We start from the raw sequence: 22804 nt of genomic DNA, 5'->3' as shown, positions 1-22804 counted from the left end.
TTGATACGGCTGTAAGCCCATGGTAACGCCGACAGCGAAATATCTTTATGCATTGACATATATATCTAAGTTCGCAACACGCGCGCGATTGGTCACAACTAGTTCCGTTAGACTGCACAATTGGCTCTAATTCGTGAGTGACACCGCTGAAGTAGCACCATTGTTAGTGCCCGTAAGGCCTGTCCTTATATATATATATATATATATATGTATGTCTTTATATAAATTGGTTCGAGCGGACAGCAGGTTACCTAACTGGGCATTGCTTAAAGATTTCTAACTGGGGATTGTTTAAACTTGTACGCTACACTTTTTTTAGATTTGGGATTATTTATGTCATTTCTACACAGAACACGAGCTTTCGATACTGATAGGGAAAAAAGTGTCCTAAGATTTTTATTTCCATTCCCATTTTTCATAGACATTTTATTTGGCGGTAACGGAATGGAACGAACGAAAAATGGATGGGAAATTTGGGACACTTTCTGCTAATCAGAACCATCGTCAGGGTAGTGTCAAAACCAGTTCAAGACCATGACAAATTATTAAATTAGAATATTAGAATCGATCTCCATATTAAATTGACCACATGACATGGAACGCTTTTCTTTCAGCGACCACTTAATTGTTTCTTACTATTTCTAAATTTCTTATAACTCTTACTAACTTCCTTTCATTTCGCTTTATACCAGATCTTTTCAAAATTTTAGACAATTTTGGCTTTTATTAGATTGTTAACATTAGTACCTAGTTGCAAATAGACATTTATGTAGACTCAAGGGTATTGAAAACGGGTACATATTGTTCACGCAATTACTTTTCGTCTTATGTTCTTGATTGTAGCAAAGATACAGTGATTAAGTAAGATGCATAAAATCTAAGACATTTTCGTGCTTCGAATATGATAGGTAAACTAGATGGCGCTGTACAAGTCCAATGTTTCAAATTCAAATTCAGCATTATCAAATTATCACAAATTCAAGAATTTGGGTCTAGGCGAGTCCAGGCAGCTAAACTCCATTCCAGATAGGAAAATGGTTTCAAACCAAGTTTTAAATAATATATGGAATAATAAAATATTACCATCAAAATTATTTTATCTTATTTTAGCGACTTTCATATCATAATTTGTAAATGATACAATATTTTAAATGTAATTTAAACAAATAAATAAAGTTTCCGTGTAAAACTAATGAAGAGGCCAAGGTCAATAATGCTCGATGTCAGATGACATTTCATTACAGAATATTTCAATAAAATAAATTATAATTCTGATTTGTGCCTTGTGCCGCAAATATAGCTTACAAAATAAGTTAATATTAGAAGCTACGGCTACGGTGAGCGACTACTCTTTTGTTTAAAAATTATATTCTGCATTATTTTGGCTATTTACAAAAAAATATGTTTTCATTTACGTCATTCTCTCGACACTGTATAAATGTGTGCAAGTGCGGTTGAAATTTTCAATTAAACTTACCTGTCAGTAAATTTTTCCCCTTGTAATCCGATATGTCTGGTCATTTGTCTTTATTTAAAAACTAGTACCTCAACTGTAGACCTCACGAACTCCGCCATTTTGATATCGAACAATATCCTGTAAATTAGACAACAAAAAATTCCAGAAAATTATCGATCCCACTCGCAATTTCAATCAAAATAATCAAAATAAAAAATCATAAAGCCAAACCGATTCGGCCAAAGATCCTGGTATCTCCACCTGTCCCTCCTTTTCTTTAACACCTTGCCTGCCTTGCAGACTGGCAGGACTCGCAAAGGTCCCTCGTGGCCATCGGGCGGCCCTCGCCAGGGTCGACCACGCTGGAGGACGTGCTCGACAGCCTGCTGGGCTTGCCGTCGCAGCCGACGAGGATACCCACCCCGCAGCCGAGTCCGAGGAAGGCCAATAGCCCGTATTACTTGATGGGTGGAAAGGTAAGCAACAAATAGTTTCGCGTGGACTTTAATTCTTGATCCTTTTACAGTTTGTTTTAAGTATATTTTCCATAGCGTAGGTATTGAACAACCGTATTAACAAACCTTTAATGGCTCATCAATTGAAGTTTGCCACCGTAGTAAGTGTGTACGTACTGGGGCCGATTTATATTTTGTCGGTTTTTTATCGTCAGTTTTCGATATAAATTCATGGTTAGATTATACGATTCCCTATTCTGTACAATACATAATAATTATTGTAATAGATAAGTAGTCTGAGAAAAAAACGTGCTCTTTAGTTTGACATCCAAAACAAATGGCGCTGTGCTGCGCCATATGTTTTACGGTCGCTGAATTGTCAAACGTCAACTTTTGACAATTAAAGTAGGTAACGAAAAAAAATCGACAATAAAATGACAATCGGGCCATAAACAACTTGGTATCCGAACTGTTGTGAGACACTATCTATTAAACTAATACTAAAAACTTTGAAGTCACATATGTTTTGTCTAGTTTTGGACTTGGAGAATATGTCTGCTATTGCGTGTTATTACCACACTTTGGACTCATTATATATGACGTCGTGGTATAATAATTACCAATACCAAGAAAATATGTTGACGTTCTAATGAACGTAAACATATTTTCTTGTCTTGACAATTATCACATGGTAATGCTGACAATATTAGCTGTACCATTTTACCTACAATTGTAGACGATTTGCATTTTAGGTGATTAATGTCATATCTATAAGCAAAGATACATTGATCGAGTAAGATGCATAGAATGTAAGACAATTTCGTGCTTCGAATTTGACAGGTAAACGAGATGGCGCTGTACAGCTCCATACATTTTGCGGTAGCTCTGATTTTCAAAAGGTGATGTTTGGCAATTCAGTGACCGATACATATGGCGCAGTACACCGCCATCTATTTTGGATGTCAAACTTAGAGACACACGTTTTTTTCTAAGACTTTACCTTTCTATTACAATCATTTCTCTTTGCTATAAATGAAAAGAGGCCAAGTAATTATAGTTTTGAATTTTGCGTTGTGCCGCAAATATAGCTAATAAATAAGTTAATATTAAGAAGCTATGGCTACGCTGAGCGACTGTTCTTTCTTTTAAAAATTATAATTTTTCTGTGCGTCTTGTGGATTATATTAGCCATTTATAAAAAAATATGTTTTCATCTATGTCATTTCCTCGACACCATATAAATGCGTGCAAGAGTAGTTGCAATTTTGAATTAAATATACCTATAGATACCTTCTCCTGCGGTGGCAGCATGGTTCCATTTTTATCACCTGTCACTATGCCCGTCACTTTCGCTCTTATATACTTGTTAGAACGTGACAGGCATGGTGACAAATGATAAAGAGCCGACCATCTTAGCCATACTGATACAGGTACTTATATCATTAATTTAAATTTTGCATTCTCTTTCTCTTCATATTTTATATAAAGCTGTGCAAATTAGACTGCTGACATTTTTAGAGAACGCATAAAATGAAAATCTATTTCAGCTCCACAACAAAATGCAATGCGAAGTTTCAAGACTATAATTTGCTCTGCGAATTCATAGAAATTCCTAACAATAAAAGTAGCCTTTGATGTCACGAGATAACGATACTGCATTATTTGAGTTGTTTTATTTAGTTTGTGTATGGGATATTTAATACGAGTAGGTTGGGATGGTATTCTGTGCCTTTGATACGTGCGGTTTTAATTATACTTGTTTGTCGAACGCGCTGTTTGCGAATTGTGCTGTGCGATGGTGGTAATTAGAATTACTGTCAGTGGCGTAAATGGGTCATTTTACTTAACCTTTTGACCGCCAAAGACTTCATATGACGCGCGCGGCTACAGCCCAATATCAAGCTTCATGCGTACCGACAAGGTTCATGATTACGCGCCGCGTACGATAGGCGTGGCGTTCAAAATTCAAAAGGTTAAAGTAAACTACACTTTTTTTATGTTTTCATGTTTAATCTATTCAGAATCTCGAGCACTTTCGATACTAATGGGAAAAAAAGTGTCCCAGAATTCCCATATTTTTTTTGTTACCGTTATATAGGTACAAAAGTCTATGATACCTATAGAAGAATAGACAGAATACACTTTATTGGCATACCTCAGTAAAAAGATACAAGAAAAATTAAGTGGCTTAAGATTGTTATTTCCATTTCGTTATGGTTTCGTTGTCGTTGATGGTTTAGACTGTTATTCTCCTATTCGGATAGGAAGAGTTCGTAATTCTGAGCAGAAATAGCATAAATATTTCCCAAAGATGGAAAAGAAATGTGTAAGGTGTATTGGGGTAATTTTGAATGTTTCATAATGTCGGGTAAGTCCGAAAATCACCAATAACTCCCATCGGTTTGAAGTCCATCTTCAGAAAAATTCGGAATTCTCCGAATACACCTTACAACTGAGGTCAATGAGAAGTAATTTCTTATTACCCAACGATTATGGATATGATCTGTCACCTGTCAATAGTGACATTTCTAGTTGAAGAACTCTTACTGTTGGAGTTCGAGCGCCATCTTGATAGTCACGCCTCGTGATTAATTCCTTTGTTTTTGTGGTTAAAGAAATTTATTTTCTCAAAAGAAATTTAACATTTCACTTAAATAGAGAAAATACAAGATAACACATAAAATATGAATGAGCATGCAGGTAATTAACAAATTATAATAACTATAATTAAAACTAGAACATGTCATTTATGAGCATTACATGTAAAAATAGGCACACGAACATCAATATAGCTCATTAATATTGTTTAAAGTGTAATATCGATAGCTTATTATACAGTAAACTAATGTGGTAGTGTGCAATGGAGAATTAATCTTGAAACGAGTTTAACCACCATTTTGGAGTCAACGGCCGGTAGTCCACGTGCTACTTGTAAAGACCAGCTATCGCTTTACAAGAGCTAAAAAAATCACCGCTCACTGTCTTGTACTAACCGTACAATTTAAGTCGTATTTAAAGCTCCTAATATTATTACAATGCAATAGTTCACACAAAACGTTTTGTATTTTTATTGAAGGGATACTCTTAGATAAAAATATAAAACATAAACTTAATAGATAATAAGTACCCACATGATGGCATTGATAGCTTGCATGTTAATAATATGTTTATAATTCTTTATTATTATTACGTTTATTTATTCAAACAACAAGATCCAAATATTTGTTAGTAAGTATTATTAAAGGTAAAACCTAAAATCTATGTTAATATTCGTAACTAACTAATGACAACGTGTTTATTTATTTATATGTACTACCTATAGATAGTAAGGTACAATAAGTGTATTGAAAGTGAGTGCATTATTCGCCGATAAACACTAAATGACATGACATTGATATGTCAGTTTTCATATTGTTTGGTTAAATTAAGTGATGACAGTGAGTTTCCTATTATTTTGCTATGATTTATTTATTTGTTTGCCTTAGGATTCCCTTGTTTCTCAAGCGATTAGGATGTTTTTTCTTTAACCGCCCACATTACAAGAAATATTAGCAGTCAATGAATCAATAGTATTAAGAAGTGAGAGTCAGAATGGCGGGTGTACCTAAATAAAATTAAATGAAAACCTATGCTATGCTTATGCTTTTCATTTGATTTTATTTAGGTACACCCGCCATTCTGACTCTCACATTAAGAAAGTAGAAACGAATTTGTTTCGTTTTAAAATCCAATGAAACATAACAAAAGCAACTCAGTTCTAAGTATTTAATAATGATTTCAATTTCATTCGAGGTCATTTGTACTATTATTAGGACCGTGGGACGATATACGAGAAGATAACCTCTAGCTAGGGTTGTCACCTTTTTTCTACAGAAAAATAGTATTTTTGACATTGACATATATCTAAGGACGGGCCTTACGGGCCTTAATGCTGCTAGTTCAGTGGTGTCACTCACTAATTCGAGCCAATCGTGCAGTCTAACGCAACTAGTTGTGACCAATCGCGCGAGTAATGCGAACTCATCAACCAATCGCGTTGTCGCGTTAGACTGCACGATTGGCTCGAATTCGTGTGCGTGACACCGTTCTACTGGCCCCATACTTATCGCCTGTAAGGCCCGTCCTAAGAATATATTTAAATATACCTATATCAATACAACTCTAAAAGTAAAAGGCAAAAGATATAAAACCGCCATAAAACCCGCAATCCTGTACGGTTTTGAGTGCTGGGCTACAAATAAATGTCATCTAAACAAGCTATACACTACAGAGATGCACATGCTACGCTGCTCAGCGGGCGTAACCCTTCTAGACAAGATCAGGAACCAGTACATCAAGGGCAGTTTCAAAGTCGCACCGATCACAGACAAGCTGGTCGAGAAACGCCTGCGGTGGTTCGGACACGTACAAAGGCGACCTTCACATGACATGGTCAAAATAGCATTGGCGATCCCATCAACGACGCGGGGACGCGGGAGTCCACCAGACACCTGGTCGACAAGGGTGAATAAAAGCCTGCAAGAACTACAGCTAGACGCAAATCTAGCACAGAACCGTGCTGAATGGAGGAAAATACAGCGAAGGCCAACCCCAAATAAATGGGATTAGAAGATGATTATGATGATTTAAATATATATTAATGATTTTTGACAAAATATTGAAAAAATAAGGATGTACCTATTTACTGGGAAAATTCAAATAAATGTTAGAAATCGATTTGAGGCGAATTGCGGCGCTTAAAAATCCAAGTCGCATAACCCTTTCTTTAGTGCCGAAAATATAGTATTTTTCGTACTGTATTGTTTTTGTATAATATATAGTACAATTGACTAAAATATATATTATAATACGGATGGCAACCCTACCTCTAGCCGCCCACGAATCAAAACGTGCCAAGAAAAATGCAATGCTGTTTTTCTAATATAATGATTCCAAAATGCAATGGAATTGGAGGCCTTTTTAGCGAACAGGTCAACTGAGTAAATAGTAGATTGTCAACCAAGGGATGAAAGATACCCATTACTGTCGAGGTAGTATGGCGCATGAACGCAATGAGACTGAAATGGTGCCTTTCATTCGCAATGCCGGATTTAGAGGTCTGGAGGCCTCGGGCAATAAAGGAGTGGAGGCCCCCTGGCCCCAAATGTTTTCCAAATAAAATGCTAAATTTTCCGAATTCTCTATTGTGGGTGCCCCTCTTTTGTGGAGGGCCGGGGCAGTAGCCCCGGTTGCCCTCCCCTAAATCCGGCCCTGTTCATTCGAATTAAACACTCTACTTTTCATTTCGAATACGGGGAATATAGGAGGAGGATAGGAGGAAGGAGGAGGGAGGAGGGAGGAGGAGGAGGAGGAGGATGTATTTACATGTGCATTAAAAAAACACGGCTAAGTATAAAAATCAGTAGTATATCTTGAAGTGTACCATCAGCCGCAAAAGTGCATGGCGACTTTGTCTTCTCTTCTTCCTCGCGTTGTCCCGGCATTTTGCCACGGCTCATGGGAGCCTGGGGCTTGACAAATAATCCCAAGATTTGACGTAGGCACTAGTTTTTACGAAAGCGACTGCCGTCTTACCTTCCAACCGAGAGGGTAAACTAGGCCTTGTTGGGATTAGTCCGGTTTCCTCACGATGCTTTCCTTCACCGAAAAGCGACTCGTAAATATTAAATGATATTTCGTACATGAGTTCCGAAAAACTCATTGGTACGAGCCGGGATTTGAACCCGTGACCTCCGGATTGCAAGTCGCACGCTCTTATCGTTAGGCCACCAGCGCTTTTTTGGCGACTGAATTATGAATTCATTCATAATTTCTCTATGCAATTTTGCAGTTCACTGTGCTTTCAATTAATAATTTAACCAAAATTTTCGGAAATCAAAAATCATTGCATTTATTCGTGATAAACTATGGCATACAAAAGTATAACAATATAACAAATAAAGAAACATAGAATAAATAAATAGTTTACCACGAAATGGCCTCAGCATAAATGTTAACTCAAAAGTCAGCGCTGATCTTCCGGCGAGACCATTTGTGGGTCACGAACGCAGCTGTACGACACGGCATAAAACTGAACGCGGCTTTGCGAAGGGCGGCGATCAACGCCATCTAGTCTGCCGGTGAGACGTCATTACCGGTTTACCGTGCGCGTTGGAGAGTCTGCCATCTTGTGGTCTGAATCGGAAACATACACATTACATTGACTCTTCACGCCAAAGCCAGTGCTGCTATCTACCGTTTTCCTACAGTATCTTGTACATTCTTCATTTGTTCTGCCATCTTGTGGGCTACATTGGAATCATAAACTTCACATTTACAACTCGCGCTTATCCACTTACCCTACAGTTTATGCACACTCCTTATATTAAACGGCAATATTTTCAGGTTTTACATCAAAATCTTGGCGCGAACTTGCGAAAACGCCGTTAAATTTTGCGAGACTGGAGTCATATGTCAACGTAACATATTACATATCGCGACGTTCACTGCGAAGTCGCGTCGCGATTCACGCACATAGTCTGTATACTTGTGTTCACAGATGTGAAAGTTGCGGAAAGTTTGCAAAATGTTGGAAAAGTTCTCAGTAAATTCTGAAAAATTTCTGTTCCTATAAAAAATTTGAGACGTTTCCGAAATTTTTTCAAGTGGAAGTCTTTCAATTTGTACACTGTAAGGCGCCACATGAGTACATGTACATGTGTGTTTATGGGTTTCCCTACTGTTTTAAAGTGTACGCTGTGTGCGTTCTTCAGAAAGCACTTAATTAAAGTTTCTTCGAGCAGAAACTAAAACAAAAGTGAAGTAACGTTGCAAACAGCTGCCTTTGATGTTCTTCCATTCGCCTACTGAGGACGTCAGTCTACTAAAAGTTTCCAGAACTACGGAATAATTTGGGAAATTTCTCATAAGTTTCCGTGGGAAATGAAACGATCAATTTCCAAAATTTGCATTGTATTTATTGTGATTATTTCATGAAAGAACTTTTCTAACTTCCGCAAGTACACCTGTACGCCAGTCACTCAGACCCAGAATAAATAAACAGAACCCAACAAATAGTCCCTCAGAGATTGTGCCCAGCCAGGTTCTTCTTCTTTTAAAATATGGCCTCCATCAAATCTATGATGATTTTGCCAATGTCAAGTGTCGTTATTCAGTGGTAACTTTTAAGTGTGCTCGTAGAGCATGACGTTCTTTGGTAGTTGTAAAGAGATGGTTGGACTTTACTAAAAGCCACGATGGATTGCCGGGTGTTGATTAAAACATAGTTAAACGCGTTTCAAGATTGGTTTTTCAGTAGCTGCACACTTCCAAAATAATTCACTGCATAATAAGCTATCAGTATTACACTTTAAACAACACTAATAAGCAAAACACAAAAAAAAACTATAAACGTCTTCGCCATCTTGAATCTCAACTCAACGACAATCCCCCCAGCCAGGTTAGATCCCCTCCAATTCCACGATAAACTGCCAGTACACATCAGAGCTTTTCTTTCTAGTATGGATCAAATCTAGTCGCTTATTAAAGCCTGGCACAATACATATTTATAATACTACGGAAATGGCATCAATCATGACGCATTTAAGAGAAAATTACGTTTTTTTTTCGAGCGTCACCATAAATCTAAAATTTTGTACGTGTAAACGCTAGATGAGATTGACGCCAATTTCATTTCTAATCAAATTGCCAATTTGATTGTTCCGTCGTCTCGATATTACCAGGGCCCGTACATTTCATGCCGCTAACGGAAAAATGACGTCACGCTACATAGATAATGATTCCAATTAGTCTTTTCGCAATAATTAATCATTTGCCAACCTCTTTAGTTAGCTGATATAGATTGTTAGTTTATTAAATAATAAATATTTTTGATTTTAATAGTGTAACAAGTATTTTCTTTACGCGTCAATATGTGAGCTATCAAAATTTGTAGTGTTATAAGAAAACTGCCTGTATGTGAAATTACGTAATTTTTACGTCAACGGTATGAAATGTACGGGCCCTGGATATTACCTTACACTAGTCTGGCGAATAATTCGATTCGCGAGCACTCGCGTAACATTGGGAATCCAAGGAAGGTGACATCAAAGTGTAATGTAATTAGCATTTCTTCTGCGACTGTAGTCTTCCAGATATTGCAATTTGCACAACGAACTAGAATAATTATAGAAATCTAATAGAGCTCATAAATTTTCACTTCTTATTCATAACTGTGGTATTTTTTTTCTATTTTTGATTATTCTTGGTAAACAGATATAGTTTAATAATATTAGTGGTTGTAAATATGCCAACTAAAATAAATGCAAAATTCAATAGGTTTAAAAAACTGCAAATATAACGTATTTTTTGGATTACCATCTACAGTGGCGCCATCTGGTGAACACAAACACGGTAGCCCTCATTCGATTCGCTTAGACTCGCCTTACATTGAGAATGCAAGGAAGGTATAATATGCTTTTATACTAATAGCCTTTGGAGATACAGAAATATTATGTACAGATTTACTGCTGATAAGGCCGAGGTGAAGCTTAAATTTCGGTATCCTATTTCACACTCATAGGTACTAATAGTGGATTTTTTTTTTGTTGTAGTTAATACCATAGTGCCGAAGTAAAAAAAAGCAACATTTTTTTGTGTAATTAGTTTGAGTGTGAACTAGGGTATCGATTTATGAAAAATATTGTAATTAATTGATACGCGAACTGAAATAAATAATTTACCTCCTACTGAAGGTATTCGTTTCTAAAGGGGCCCTCTGATTACCAGTTCACCGGACGATATCGGCCTGTCAGTCATTCGCAATTGCCAGCTTTTGCGAATAACTGACAGGCCGATATCGTCCGGTGAACTGGTAATCAGTAGGCCTCTGTACTCAAATGCTATGCTTTAATGACGTCTACAAATACATTGAGTGAATTTGAATTAGCCTGCAAAAGGAGCCTTTGGCGAATTTTTCTTAACTCTTCTATTAATGTCTTAAGGTTTCATGGCGGTTCCAACATTTCAGAGCCCCCGTTACGAGCAGCTAGCGAGCAGCGGGCACAGCAGTGCCTCCCCCGCCTCCCGCTTTCTCAGCACCCCCAGCGAGGAGCCCAGCTCCTTCACCGACCCCAGCCCCGATCCCGAGCGACCAGGTAGGAACGATATGTAAGTCCCGCCGTTCCAATTCTTACTTATTTCATCCACACTCATTTATAGTTTATTTACCTGGACCGCCGCATGTGACTGTACCCTGGCTTCTATGCCCCGTAGTTAGTGTTTGTGTTTCTATTGGCGTACTGACGTGGTGTAAATTGAGGTACTCTCGAAAGTTTATTGCGGTGTCTAAATCATGTTCTTTGAAGCGGTTCTTCGTATTCGTGCCGTATCGTGACATTTTTTTTTTCTTTAAAACCTGATTGGGCAGACAGTTTTTACTCAGGTATAGTACAAAACAAGTATGACCTCACTTTATGCCAGAGGGGAATGCTTAACCGCTTTTAGAGCTCAGTAACTTGAAAGAGAGCATAAAGAAAAGCGCAGAAAAAACGGTTGTGCATTCACCGCACGAAACGTTTAGTATGCCGATGTCCGGTACATGTTACTATTTAAATGGTTCTGAGTCCAAAGATCACGACCATCTCATGAGATTTAATTTTTAACAAAACGTAAATGTCGACTTATGTGTGGCATGTGATTTCAGGCAAGAATTCAGTTGATACCCCCGCAGCGATGCATGTGCGTTCGCGTTCGGCGATGGGCGAGCCTCGCCGCAGGAGTGAGCCCTTCGCGTGCCCCAGCGCGTCCCTCGACCGCCGCACCAGCCTCGACGCTCTCCGGCCCGCAGCAGTGGATCTGCAGTCCACGCACCACGAGTCCCGCGCCTCGCTCGCCTCTATACTCACAGAGAACAGCGTGGAAGAACCCGTCGTCAAGTGCAAATACCCCAAATGCGGCTCAAAAGCACCTTTAGCAGACGCGAAACGACACTACAAAACTTGTCACAACTGCTCTACCATGTACTGCTCTAAAGAATGCCGGAGAGCGCATTGGGAGAAGCATAGAAAACTGTGTCTACACTCGCGGGCGAGTGCGCTGTGCAGGCAGATCATATCAGCGGCGAAGGAGGACGAGGACTCCCGCAACCAAATAAGCAATGCTGGTCATAAAGGATACCTAGCCCAGGGACGCGGCGTCGTCAAAGTGTTCTTCACGAGCACCGACGCCGCCGAGAAGTTCGTCACCCACGGCTACCAATACTTGACCGAGCCGGAATTCGTGAAATGGTCGTCACTGCAGCCGAACGAGATGGGCGTCGAACTATACACGGAAGTAGGGAGGTTATGCAAAGCGTACAACCCCGAAACCAGGGTGATATTATACGTGGCCGTTTGCATTATTAGCGAGGTACCTACTAAAGGCGCCGTCAAATGGGAACGGCAGATGGTGTCGCGTTGCGCGAAGCTCCGTCTCAGCAAGTCCGTCACCGCCTCTATCCAAGAACAGAATCGCCGGCGGTACAGGAGGGACAGCAAGACCGCGCCGGAGGACAGAGAGACTCTCATCCTGACGTCGAAATTAGAAGTTGCCGGGGAGAAGAACGCGGCTACCGCCCACAAATTCCGAGAGATCTGTTTCAATAATATTCTTCTAGAATTAGAAAAACGTGGAGTGACTTTGAAGAAGCACTTCCCTGAAGTGTATTCGAGGTTAGCGGCGTACGTTGACGGCACGAGCGATCGGTTCATACCGATGACTTTTTACCCTAGAGACGCTACGAGTGGGAAGACGTTTATGTGCATAGTCATGCCGGACACTGATGTAGAAGCCACTACGCCGGTCGACGGGAAAGTGACAACTGTCGACGTCGGGATCGACCGTTCAAAGCACCAGCTTTCAACGCCTATGTAAAGCGATGTCCACAAGTTGTGAACATGGATGGAAGTTGTGGACATTCGGCCAATTTTAATACACAAAGGTTTCTCATTAGCTCCTATCCATATTAGTTAAGGATTAGCTGCCAAAATAATTAAATAAACCTTTACATATCCCAATTCCTGATTTAAACGTGCGATTGTGCGACCTTAACATAACCTTTATTCATAAACTGTGATGGAAGCTTTATCAGTGATGAAAGTGATGTCAGAACCGCCCACGGCCGGCGGCCCAGAGGACCTCACAGTCCGAGGACGTGGGCACGGCACGAACTCATTATTTTTGAAATTTCATGAATTTGCTACGTGCCTCAGCTAGTGCTGCTAAGCCACTTGCGGTGTCAAGAGAAAGCCATTCAGCTAATGAGTACATAAAACACATTACAAGATGTTTAGAAAAAAATCAGAATGTAGATGTGTTTTATTTGTGACTTGAGTTAGGTATGGAATAAGATGTGGTGTGAATATATCGGATCGATCGGTGGATTTACCATACAGAAAGTGGATTGGTGCAGATCCATTGCTTTCGAAAACTGTTAACGTAAGACGTTCATAAACATACATTCAAAAAGAGTCCATGTTATTACCTACTCTTGGATAGAGGTTGCATTTATTAAGCCGGAACACAAAACTCGAAAGAACTCGTCGGAAATTAGAAGTGTATTTTTCAAATCGTATTAGGATTAAATATAACGATTCCGCAGAACGACGCCTGTGTCGAAATTGATACTTGGTTTCGCTCGTGCCTTTTAATATCATGTGGTATTATATGTAAAATACATTAGTAACGATCACTCATGTATTTTATCATTTACAAATTTGTCAATAGCCATCCGACGCTCACATACCTCTATTAACAAGTTTGTCTTACTTCGCATCGCGACCAGCGTGACCCCTTGTACTCATCTGATTTATTCACATTTATTTTTAGTATTTTTCAAGCAGCTTAGTCAATTGTAGGCAGCTTGAGTGTCAGATGACAATTGTCAGCTTGGTAAAAAAGAGGCCAGAGCGAAATTAGAGTCCATCTACACTGTTTACACGTCATACATTGTTACTGCCAAGGATGTGCAAACTTATAGTGGTAACAAACGGGCGTACCGGACCGCGACATTGGTGCGGTCAGCTATATCCTTATCTCCTTCTAAGTTTCAATTATAGTTGCGTACTTTAACGGATGTACGGTTAACCAACTTCCACTCGCAGGCCTCGGACCCGTACCAAGATCGTGGCCCGGTACGCCCGTCTGTTAGTGCTTTTAGTGTAGGTAGACGAACTCTATCGCCTTTTGGCTTTAGGAATAAGGAAATTTGAATATCTATTGGCATCTGGCGTAGAAATGTAGAATGTTTGTGTCATTTCGTATGCTTGACAAAGGTTTAAATGCCACCTAAAATGTATGTGATGTGGTCGCACAAGACGCCCAAAAATACAGCAATCAATATTTTCTTCCATTCATCGGTTATACACAACAACCATCTCTATCTAAAGATAACGAGATTTCCGAAACTGAACAGTGCGTCTGAATTTCAATAATAATTAATAAGGTACATAATTATGTATATTGTTCAAAATACTTAGTAGCGTTTATAGGGTTAAACAAATTTCAGAAAAGGTCTCTTCTGTAAATAAAACATCAAAAGTAAACGACCCGGATACATATACACGTATAGTCACGTTTTTCTTAAATGAGTCTCAAATACTTACTGAAGAAAAGTATCCCGTCTGTAAGGGTACAGTTCAAAAACTAGATTTTTATTATCTTTAGTTTGCGCGATGTCTTTTTTTTTTATAACGATAGGCAAGCGTTTGACCACGAAAAACGCGAACGAGTTAAACATACCTACAATAAAATGTGTATGACCCTTATAGCCGTAACGAGGACCTTTAACTTAAGATGGATGACCCGTATAAAGGGCCAATTACATCCACACTTCCCGATATCAGGCCCGAAATCAGCCCCGATGTCGGGCCTGATAACCGTTTCCCGGGATACTAGCAAATTTTTTACAATATTTGAAATGTAAAAAAATGGTTCTTACGCAAAAATATTGAACATTTTTGGCAATTAGAGACAAAGTATTTTTTTAAATGTCAAATATTGTACAAGAGATTTGGTGAAACGAAAAATACTCTTGCTCGGGGCCATAGCGGGTGCGGATGTAATTGGCCTTTAAGCCAAATTTAATTGACAGCCTAAGTCTGTGGAGCCGCTAGATACCTTTAAAGACGTCACACCCGTTTTACATCTCTGCGGTGATTCTCTTAAAAGTAACTCAAACACAACAGCTGTAGTATACAACGTTCAAGCTAATTTCAAGATAATCTTCAGAGACGGCAACACAGTTATAACCGTTTCTCGCAACCACGCCGAAAGCGCACAAAGGTGTGAATTTCGTTTGACTAATTTCCGTCACGTTTCTGTCTCGAATTTCGTCGCGTTTACGGTGAGCTATCCCTTACGGGAACTAAGATTTTGAATGGCTATGGTTAATTTCTTAATTAAAGATCCGTGTAATCTCTCGACGCATAGATGCTGACGTTATGTTATGGCATTGACATACTCGTATATCTGAGAACGGGCTTTACGGGCAATAAGAATGGGACCAGTACAGCGGTGTCACGCACACGAATTCGAGCCAATCGCGCTGTCTAACGCCAAAACGCGATTGGTTGACGAGTTCGCATCACGCGCGCGATTGGTCGCAGCTAGTTGCGTTAGACTGCACGATTGGCTCGAATTCGTTAGTGCCCACTGAACTAGCACCATTAAGGCACGTCCTTAAATATATGTCAATGTGTCGTGGTGTTAAGTAATAGCTGTAAGTCTTAACATTAACTTTTATTTTTTACTTTTTATGTTACTAACACACATACGGGCTGTAAATGCCTGAAATAAACGATTATTTACTTTAATGGTATAACCAGCTATTTTGAGACGTGGAAAAAGCAAACTTGGCAATTAATGTTTTCCTTGTTTTGAAAAAATTACCGATTTATCGATGTCGCCTTATATGATTGTACAAGAAATAAGTCTTCTTTAAGTAATTACTTGTTATTAAAATGCTTGTGAATACAGATGACAAGTTACTTGACTTTCAGGATTATGGACTTAATTAAAAGAGTCATGTCATACGCTCACTTTATCAAGGTACAAGTCATGTAAGATGTATAGCGCTTCTTACATCTACACGGTCGCTGGGCACTTTTTGTAGAAAACTTTTTGCCTCCATACAAAAAGTACACGGCGACCGTGTAGATGTAATAAGGTCAAACCAAGACAAGTCTTTAACGATTTTGACAGTACACGCAGTGCCAGTGTTATTTATTCATCATAATTTCATAGAAGTTCATAGAAGGCGTTTAAAATAACACTTGCACTGTGTGTGCTATCAAAATTGTTGCAGACTTGTCTCGGTCTGACTCTAGCTTATAAAATGGCAACAACAGAGTGACTTTTATGCTTGTATTCAATGTTGCGTCAAATAATAATTTAAACAACACCAATAAAATAAGAGAAAATTCTAAATGAGATTGTCTCAAAACATGTGGAAGTTATTTAACTTTTTGAACGCTTCATGTCATATACACAAACATCACTCAAAGCTCCCGGGCGCAAGCGAGCTAATGTAAACTTTACGTGAAGGTGTGAAGGTTACTTTGACAGCGTACGTCATGATCATGACTCCTATGTGCCCACAGCGCCAAGGACAACTAGTAACGACGCCTTAACCCCTAAGGCGTCGTTACTATTCATGGCGTTCAAAGGGTTAAAGAGCGTGCTATAATGGTTTATAATCTACGAAGCTGATGCTTTGGCCCTTCTTTTCCTCCATAGGAAAAGGGTTGAAGCATTTATTTGGCATATTTCTAAACCACCTTTAGTTGTTTTGCGTCGTTTTGTGTAAAATATAAATGTATGATGCACTAAAATTACTTGATAGATAGTTTAATTTTAGAGAATTATTATACAATGTTGTATTGTGTGTTAAGTACATTTTAAATTACTAAACACGTGAAGTTATACTGTTTATTAGGATTTTATGTTAATAATAAGAAAAGTGACAATAGTTTTAAAATTACTATTTCATTGCCCATGGTGGTATGTAGGTGCGCATAACATTATTTCATATATTATTATTAAATATTAATACAAAAATAGCATTTCAATTTTTGTGAACTGAAATGGGACTAAAATAAGTTTCAATATTTCTCCACCCTATCTTTAGATAGACGATATAAATTATTTTTAATATGGAATTCGGATCTTGATAAAATCCAACTACGTCAGGTCTGCATCGACTTGGGAAGTGACAGTGTGGGGGCACCACCATTATAAGCGCTTATTACATCTTCACGGTCGCCAGACACTTTTTGTAGAAAAGCCGATCGGCAATACAGAAAGCGCCCGGCGACCTTGTAGATGTAATAAACGCTAAAGTCAGATTGCTAAGTCTGTGGCTCCTCTACACGATGGCCCAGCGTAGGCCAGTCCAAGGGACGCATTTATGCGTTAAAGGGAGCAAGTTATATTGCTATCTCATTCCACTGCATAGCTGCGTCCCTTAGACTGGCGGACGATGGGCCATCGTGTAGAGGAGCCTTAAACTTGCCTTAGGCGGAATCGGATTTAAAGATATACTTAATGTTGTTAAACATAAGTAACAAAACAAACTGTTTTAACTAAGTATCTAAATCTAAAGTCTAACTAAATGTTTCTAACCTAACATAAACTTTGTACTTAGATTCCACGGAAATATTCAAGCTATAATGTGAATGTTTTCTATTGAAATTCATCAGGAGATTTATAATCTGGCCAACCATTTCATCACAGATTGCAAAAACAAACAAATTTGCTGTTAGGTTTTTTTTAGTGTCTCAACACGGTCGCTCGGCACTTATTGTAAGGGAACTCGCAACTGTAATATAGAGCCAATTACATTTTTTGTCAGGTCTGATATCAGACCCCATTTCGGGCCCGAGAAATAGTATTAATCCGTTTCACCAAATATCAGCACATCGTTTACAATATTTTAAATGAAAAAAATATGGTTCATATCCAAAAATATCAAACATTGAACATTTTTGGCAATTACAAAATATTTTTTACATTTCAAATATTGTTAACGATGTGACGATATTCCGTGAAACGGAATATGAGTATCAGGCCCCGAATCGGGACTGATTTCGGGCCTGATATCGGGAAGTGTTGATGTAGAATAAAATAGAATAGAATTTGTTTTATTCATAAACACACAAACAGTAACAAACACATAAAAGAGAATCTAGTGAGAGTAAAGTGTCACGAAATGGCCTCATCTCAGCATGTTGCTGGCGACTTCCAGCGCTGATCTTCTGATGAGACCATCGAGTGCGAAATAATCACGGAAGGTAACAGACAAAAGGAAATAAACATAAAATAATGTAATTGGCGCTTAAGCGTTAAATCTCAACTCCAACGTCATTATTATTTTTTCTGATATATCGCCTTTTTACGTGACACGGTGGCTGGCCAGATTATAAAAATATTGTTAAACCATTTGTATAGGTAATGTCACAGTACTGTGTCTTACAGATTAGTAGATCCATTGCCAATTACGAGAACCAGTCATGACCGTTATTAGAATTAGAGGGGAAATAAAAAAAAATAAACTTAGAGGTTTCATTGACATATATCTATGGTCGGGCCTTAGGAGCAATAGGAATGGGGTCAGTACATCGGTGTCACGCACACGAATTCGAGCCAATCGTGCAGTCTAACGCTACAACGCGATTGGTTGATGAGTTCGCATCACGCGGGCGATTGGTCGCAACTAGTTGCGATAGACTGCACGATTGGTTTGAATTCGTGGGTGACACCACTGAACTAGCACCATTCTTAAGGCCCGTCCTTAGATATATGTTAATGGGTTTTATACTGTAGCGCTTATTAGTTATTACATTGACACGGTCGCCGGGAACTTCTTGTAGGAAAGCCGGTCAGCCTCCTTAGAAAAACTGCCCGGCGATCAGGGTTCGAAAGGATAAATATCAATGATAATTATCGTTATTTTTATGCCTGATATTTATCGATTTGATAATAACCTAAAATGTATAAAATGCGGTATGTTTAAAAACAAATCGCGCGTGAATTGGAAAGTTGATAGTTGCGTTAAATAATTATAGCACCATCCATATCTGGGATAATTATCAAAGACTATAATTATCTGGATAATTTCGAACGCTGCCGGCGATCGTGTAAGTAGATGTAAGCGCTTATAATTATAACATTTATCTAAATTTTTCGTTCTTTTCTAATGACATCATGGCTGGCCAGACTATAATATTTATTATTTTTTTTACTTGCATTTCCGCAAGAAAAAAATTATAAGAAATACAATCAACCAAAGTATTTCTTTATTTAACGTATAACTATAAATACCTAGGCATGATAAAGAAATCATTTATATCATAATGTAATTGCAGCCTTCTTCTTACCTAATATAACTACCTGTTCCTTTTTTTAAATATTTAAAGTTCTGCGTTATAATTTTCGAAACTCTATAGAAATAAGGTGTCCCGTTAAAGTAATATTTAAGTCGTACAATTCAAATTTTTAAACAGCACAAAATGTTAACACCGTTTTTGAATACCCGGTGTATAGTGCCAAGCGTTAAAATAAATATTAAAAAAAAACAGTTAAAAGGAATTGTTAAGGGGATTTTAGATCCATCCGATCGCCGAAGACGTTTGAATGAATGAATGATATCAATTATCATGCTGCTAAGACCGACAGGGTTTAGCGCTTATTACATCTACATGGTTGTCGGGCCCTTTTTGGACGAAGGTAGACCGAATTTCCTACAAAAAAATGCCTTGCCATTTGTAGATGCTGTGTATAGTCAAACCAAGCTAAGTTAGCAGCGATTTTGATAGGCCAGCCTATGCAAGTGTTCAGTAAACGTCATAATTTCATAGCTGTTTGACGTTTAAAATAACACTCACTGTCTGGTCTATCAAAATCGCTGCCAACTTATCTTGGTCTGACTCTAGACGCTTTTCTCTGTGCCTCTCACCAGAAATTATCCGGCGACCGGATAAATCTAATAATCCATTTTATCACCCATAAAATAAATACGTTCATTATTTAATTAGTAAATCGAGAGAAAGAAAATAATAATTTTTTATTTATTAAATTTTTCTATGTAATTCTGTTTGAAACTTCCGAAATACTGTCGCAAATAGTGGCAAAATACATGTTCTACTTCTAGGGGTTATTACATGTATAATTTCACAGGAAGTTTTCTGCTATTATACAGCTAATAAACACACACAGAGAGAGAGAGAGAGAGATATCTTGGTCCTTTACAGCAGATAATGTCCTGAATGGGATACCTACATGAATAACCCCTGTATATATGTGGCTCATGTACGAGGAACAAAAGGTGTTGCCATGTAACGCATTCGCTTTACCAAAAAATGGCGCTTTATTACTAGTATATTTTATCTTGCTGTTCTATAGTTTAATAATATGATTAGTCTTACACACTGAAGTGCCCTGCTTTTTTATCCAAGATATTTGTATAGTTTAAGGAAAAAATATTTATCTTGTAAAAAAATTCTCAATTACATAGTGGACATTGTCCTGAGGGCCTAGGGCCTACTGCGAATATCGAAAATCTAAATTTAATTTTCGACCGCTCGAATATATAAGAACGATAAGCGCTTATTACATCTACACGATCGTCGGGCACTTTTTTTAGGGAGGCCGACCAGCTTTCCTATAAAAAGTGCCCAACGACCGTGTAGATGTAATAAGCGCTATTATGGAGACGCCGATGTTGAGTTTCGAATTTCGCGGTAGATGCGCTGCAATTTATACTCACAAGACCATGACTAATTTGGGGCTTCTTGTGGACTTCAAATTTTGTGGAGATATTTTATTTCATTTCTTACGTTCGCAGTTATAGACAAGAAACACCAAAACATGTAATGTGGTGCAAAATATCGTAGCAGTTAAGTTTCGGCGCTTATTAAAGCCTGACCAGTAATATATGGTCACGCGCCATATTGCGAAATTTCATTGGAAGTAAATTTTTCATTATGGAGTGTGGAATTAAGAGGAGTGACATCTCTTATGGTAGAACTGTTGCAAAAGTGTCCAGCTGTCAGCTATAAATAATAGTTCCAAATCTCTCCAGAGTAGCGCTAGAGTAGCTAAGAACCTAGGCTCTATTGACGGAGTGAAGTGCGCTGTCTATGATTTGATTTTTTTGTTCAAGTATTCTAGGTATTGTAGCGCCACCTATTTAAGGTTTTTTGATGACACTTTTTGGTACATGGAGATTTATTTCCTTACCTCCACCTTCCGTATTTTTCATACTAAACTGAACTGTCACCCTATACATGAAAATAACAGCGCCCTCTTGACAATGATCGTATATTTCTGTTCGGGCTTTACATCTATATACACGGTCGCTCGTGTTGATGTAATAAGCGCCTTAGCGGAAGATGGCGCTATATGTCCCTTTCAAGATGGCGGAAACTCGAGTTTATGCTTATTTGTGCATGAAACTGAACCTAAGTGATTAAATATAAGGGTCCGCTCATTGATATTGTCTAAGAATATTATTTCCAATGGATTTATCCTTGTCTTGTCTCGTTGAAACACAAAATATGACGTCGCATAACATTGATCTACTTTCATGAGCATCACCTACTGAAAGAGATGAAATACACACTTGTTTTTGCATCTCTTTTAGCAAGTGATTCTCATCAACTACTGAAATAGATGCAATACACACTTGTTTTTGCATCACTTCCAGAAGGATAATTTTAATCACCATCGATCGCCAGCATCACCTACTGAAATAGATGCAATACACACTTGTTATTGCAATTCTTTTAGCAAGTGATACTCATCACCTACTGAAATAGATGCAATACACACTTGTTTTTGCATCTCTTTCAGAAGGAAATTTTTTATCACCATCGATCGCCAGCATCACCTACTGAAATAGATGCAGATCTCTTGACAGTAGCTCAAAAGTTGTTTTCAAACGAATACAACACAGACTACTAGAGATGGTCTGTTGAATACAATTTCTCAGTTGCTGTCAAGAGAACCCTTCAGAAAGGGACTGCAATACCTGCGTAACGTCAGTCAGTGTCATTTATCTCGCAACAACACAAAACGAGACGATTATATATCTATTGAATTTAATGTACTTGACATTTCCTAACATTGTATTGTAATCTAATATAATTTGTCATTTTTAAAGTAATCTTTCTCTTAATGATATTAATATACTCATGGACGCATCATTATAATATGGAAAGGTCATTGTATTGTACTTATTCGTAATGTTGCCATATCAAATTGTTTTTCGTAATCTGGAATAAAGATTTTTTATCTAGTTGTCCTTATATGTACTTAAATTATACGGCCCCAGCTAGATTTTGTGTTTCATTTTACCTTCCTACAATATAAAGCGACGGGCTGTGCACACCGGCAGTCAAGCTCAGGGGGCCTACCGCGAAAACCGTAATTCGCAAATTTCAGGGATCTTTCTCTTTTACTCACACTACGAGGTAATTAGAGCGACAGACAAAAATGTTCGCAATTGACGCAACTTCAATTTTCGCGGTTATAGCCCCGATCCTTATGAGAGACGGCACAGTTCGGCATCGTTCAAAATCTCTCCGGTGGCGCTAGGGTAGCACAAGGACATGATATGGATGTCTGTCAGTGTTTTTTTTATGCAAGTCAATTGTTCGCGATGTATGTTCGTTTGTGGTTTGTTTAAGGTTTTTTGATGGACACTTTTCGTACACATATTAGATTGTTCTTACCTCTACCCTCCGCAGTAGAACTATTATGTATTCTGTACTAGAGTGCACTCTGTCTGTGCTATCAAACACTGACTCTAATAAACTAACTTGTTTAAAATAATGCACAGACGTTGCACAGATTGAAATCGTTCTAGTTCAGTTATTTTAGC

The 22804-nt window shown here is 38.3% G+C and overlaps 1 protein-coding gene and 1 long non-coding RNA gene across 2 annotated transcripts in view; one reads left to right on the top strand and one right to left on the bottom strand.

Annotated features, from left to right (window-relative positions):
- The window catches only part of LOC133524556 (serine/arginine repetitive matrix protein 2), a 202417-nt gene extending 180157 nt beyond the window's left edge, over positions 1–22260 (top strand). The window contains exons 9-11 of the mRNA XM_061860642.1: positions 1757–1932; positions 10919–11045; positions 11594–22260. Of these exons, the coding sequence (XP_061716626.1) occupies positions 1757–1932; positions 10919–11045; positions 11594–12801 (1511 nt within the window). The 3' untranslated portion in view covers positions 12802–22260. The remainder of the gene's footprint in view (positions 1–1756; positions 1933–10918; positions 11046–11593) is intronic.
- LOC133524582 (uncharacterized) lies at positions 1352–1776 on the bottom strand. Its single transcript, XR_009800402.1, has 2 exons — positions 1688–1776; positions 1352–1594 (listed from the first exon to the last, which is right to left on the bottom strand). It is a non-coding gene; the product is annotated as an uncharacterized LOC133524582 (long non-coding RNA).
- Positions 22261–22804: the final 544 nt, after the last annotated feature.

The sequence above is a fragment of the Cydia pomonella genome, chromosome 1 (assembly GCF_033807575.1).
Source record: "Cydia pomonella isolate Wapato2018A chromosome 1, ilCydPomo1, whole genome shotgun sequence".
Lineage (NCBI taxonomy): Eukaryota > Metazoa > Arthropoda > Insecta > Lepidoptera > Tortricidae > Cydia > Cydia pomonella.
This window is presented reverse-complemented; position numbering and strand designations above follow the sequence as displayed.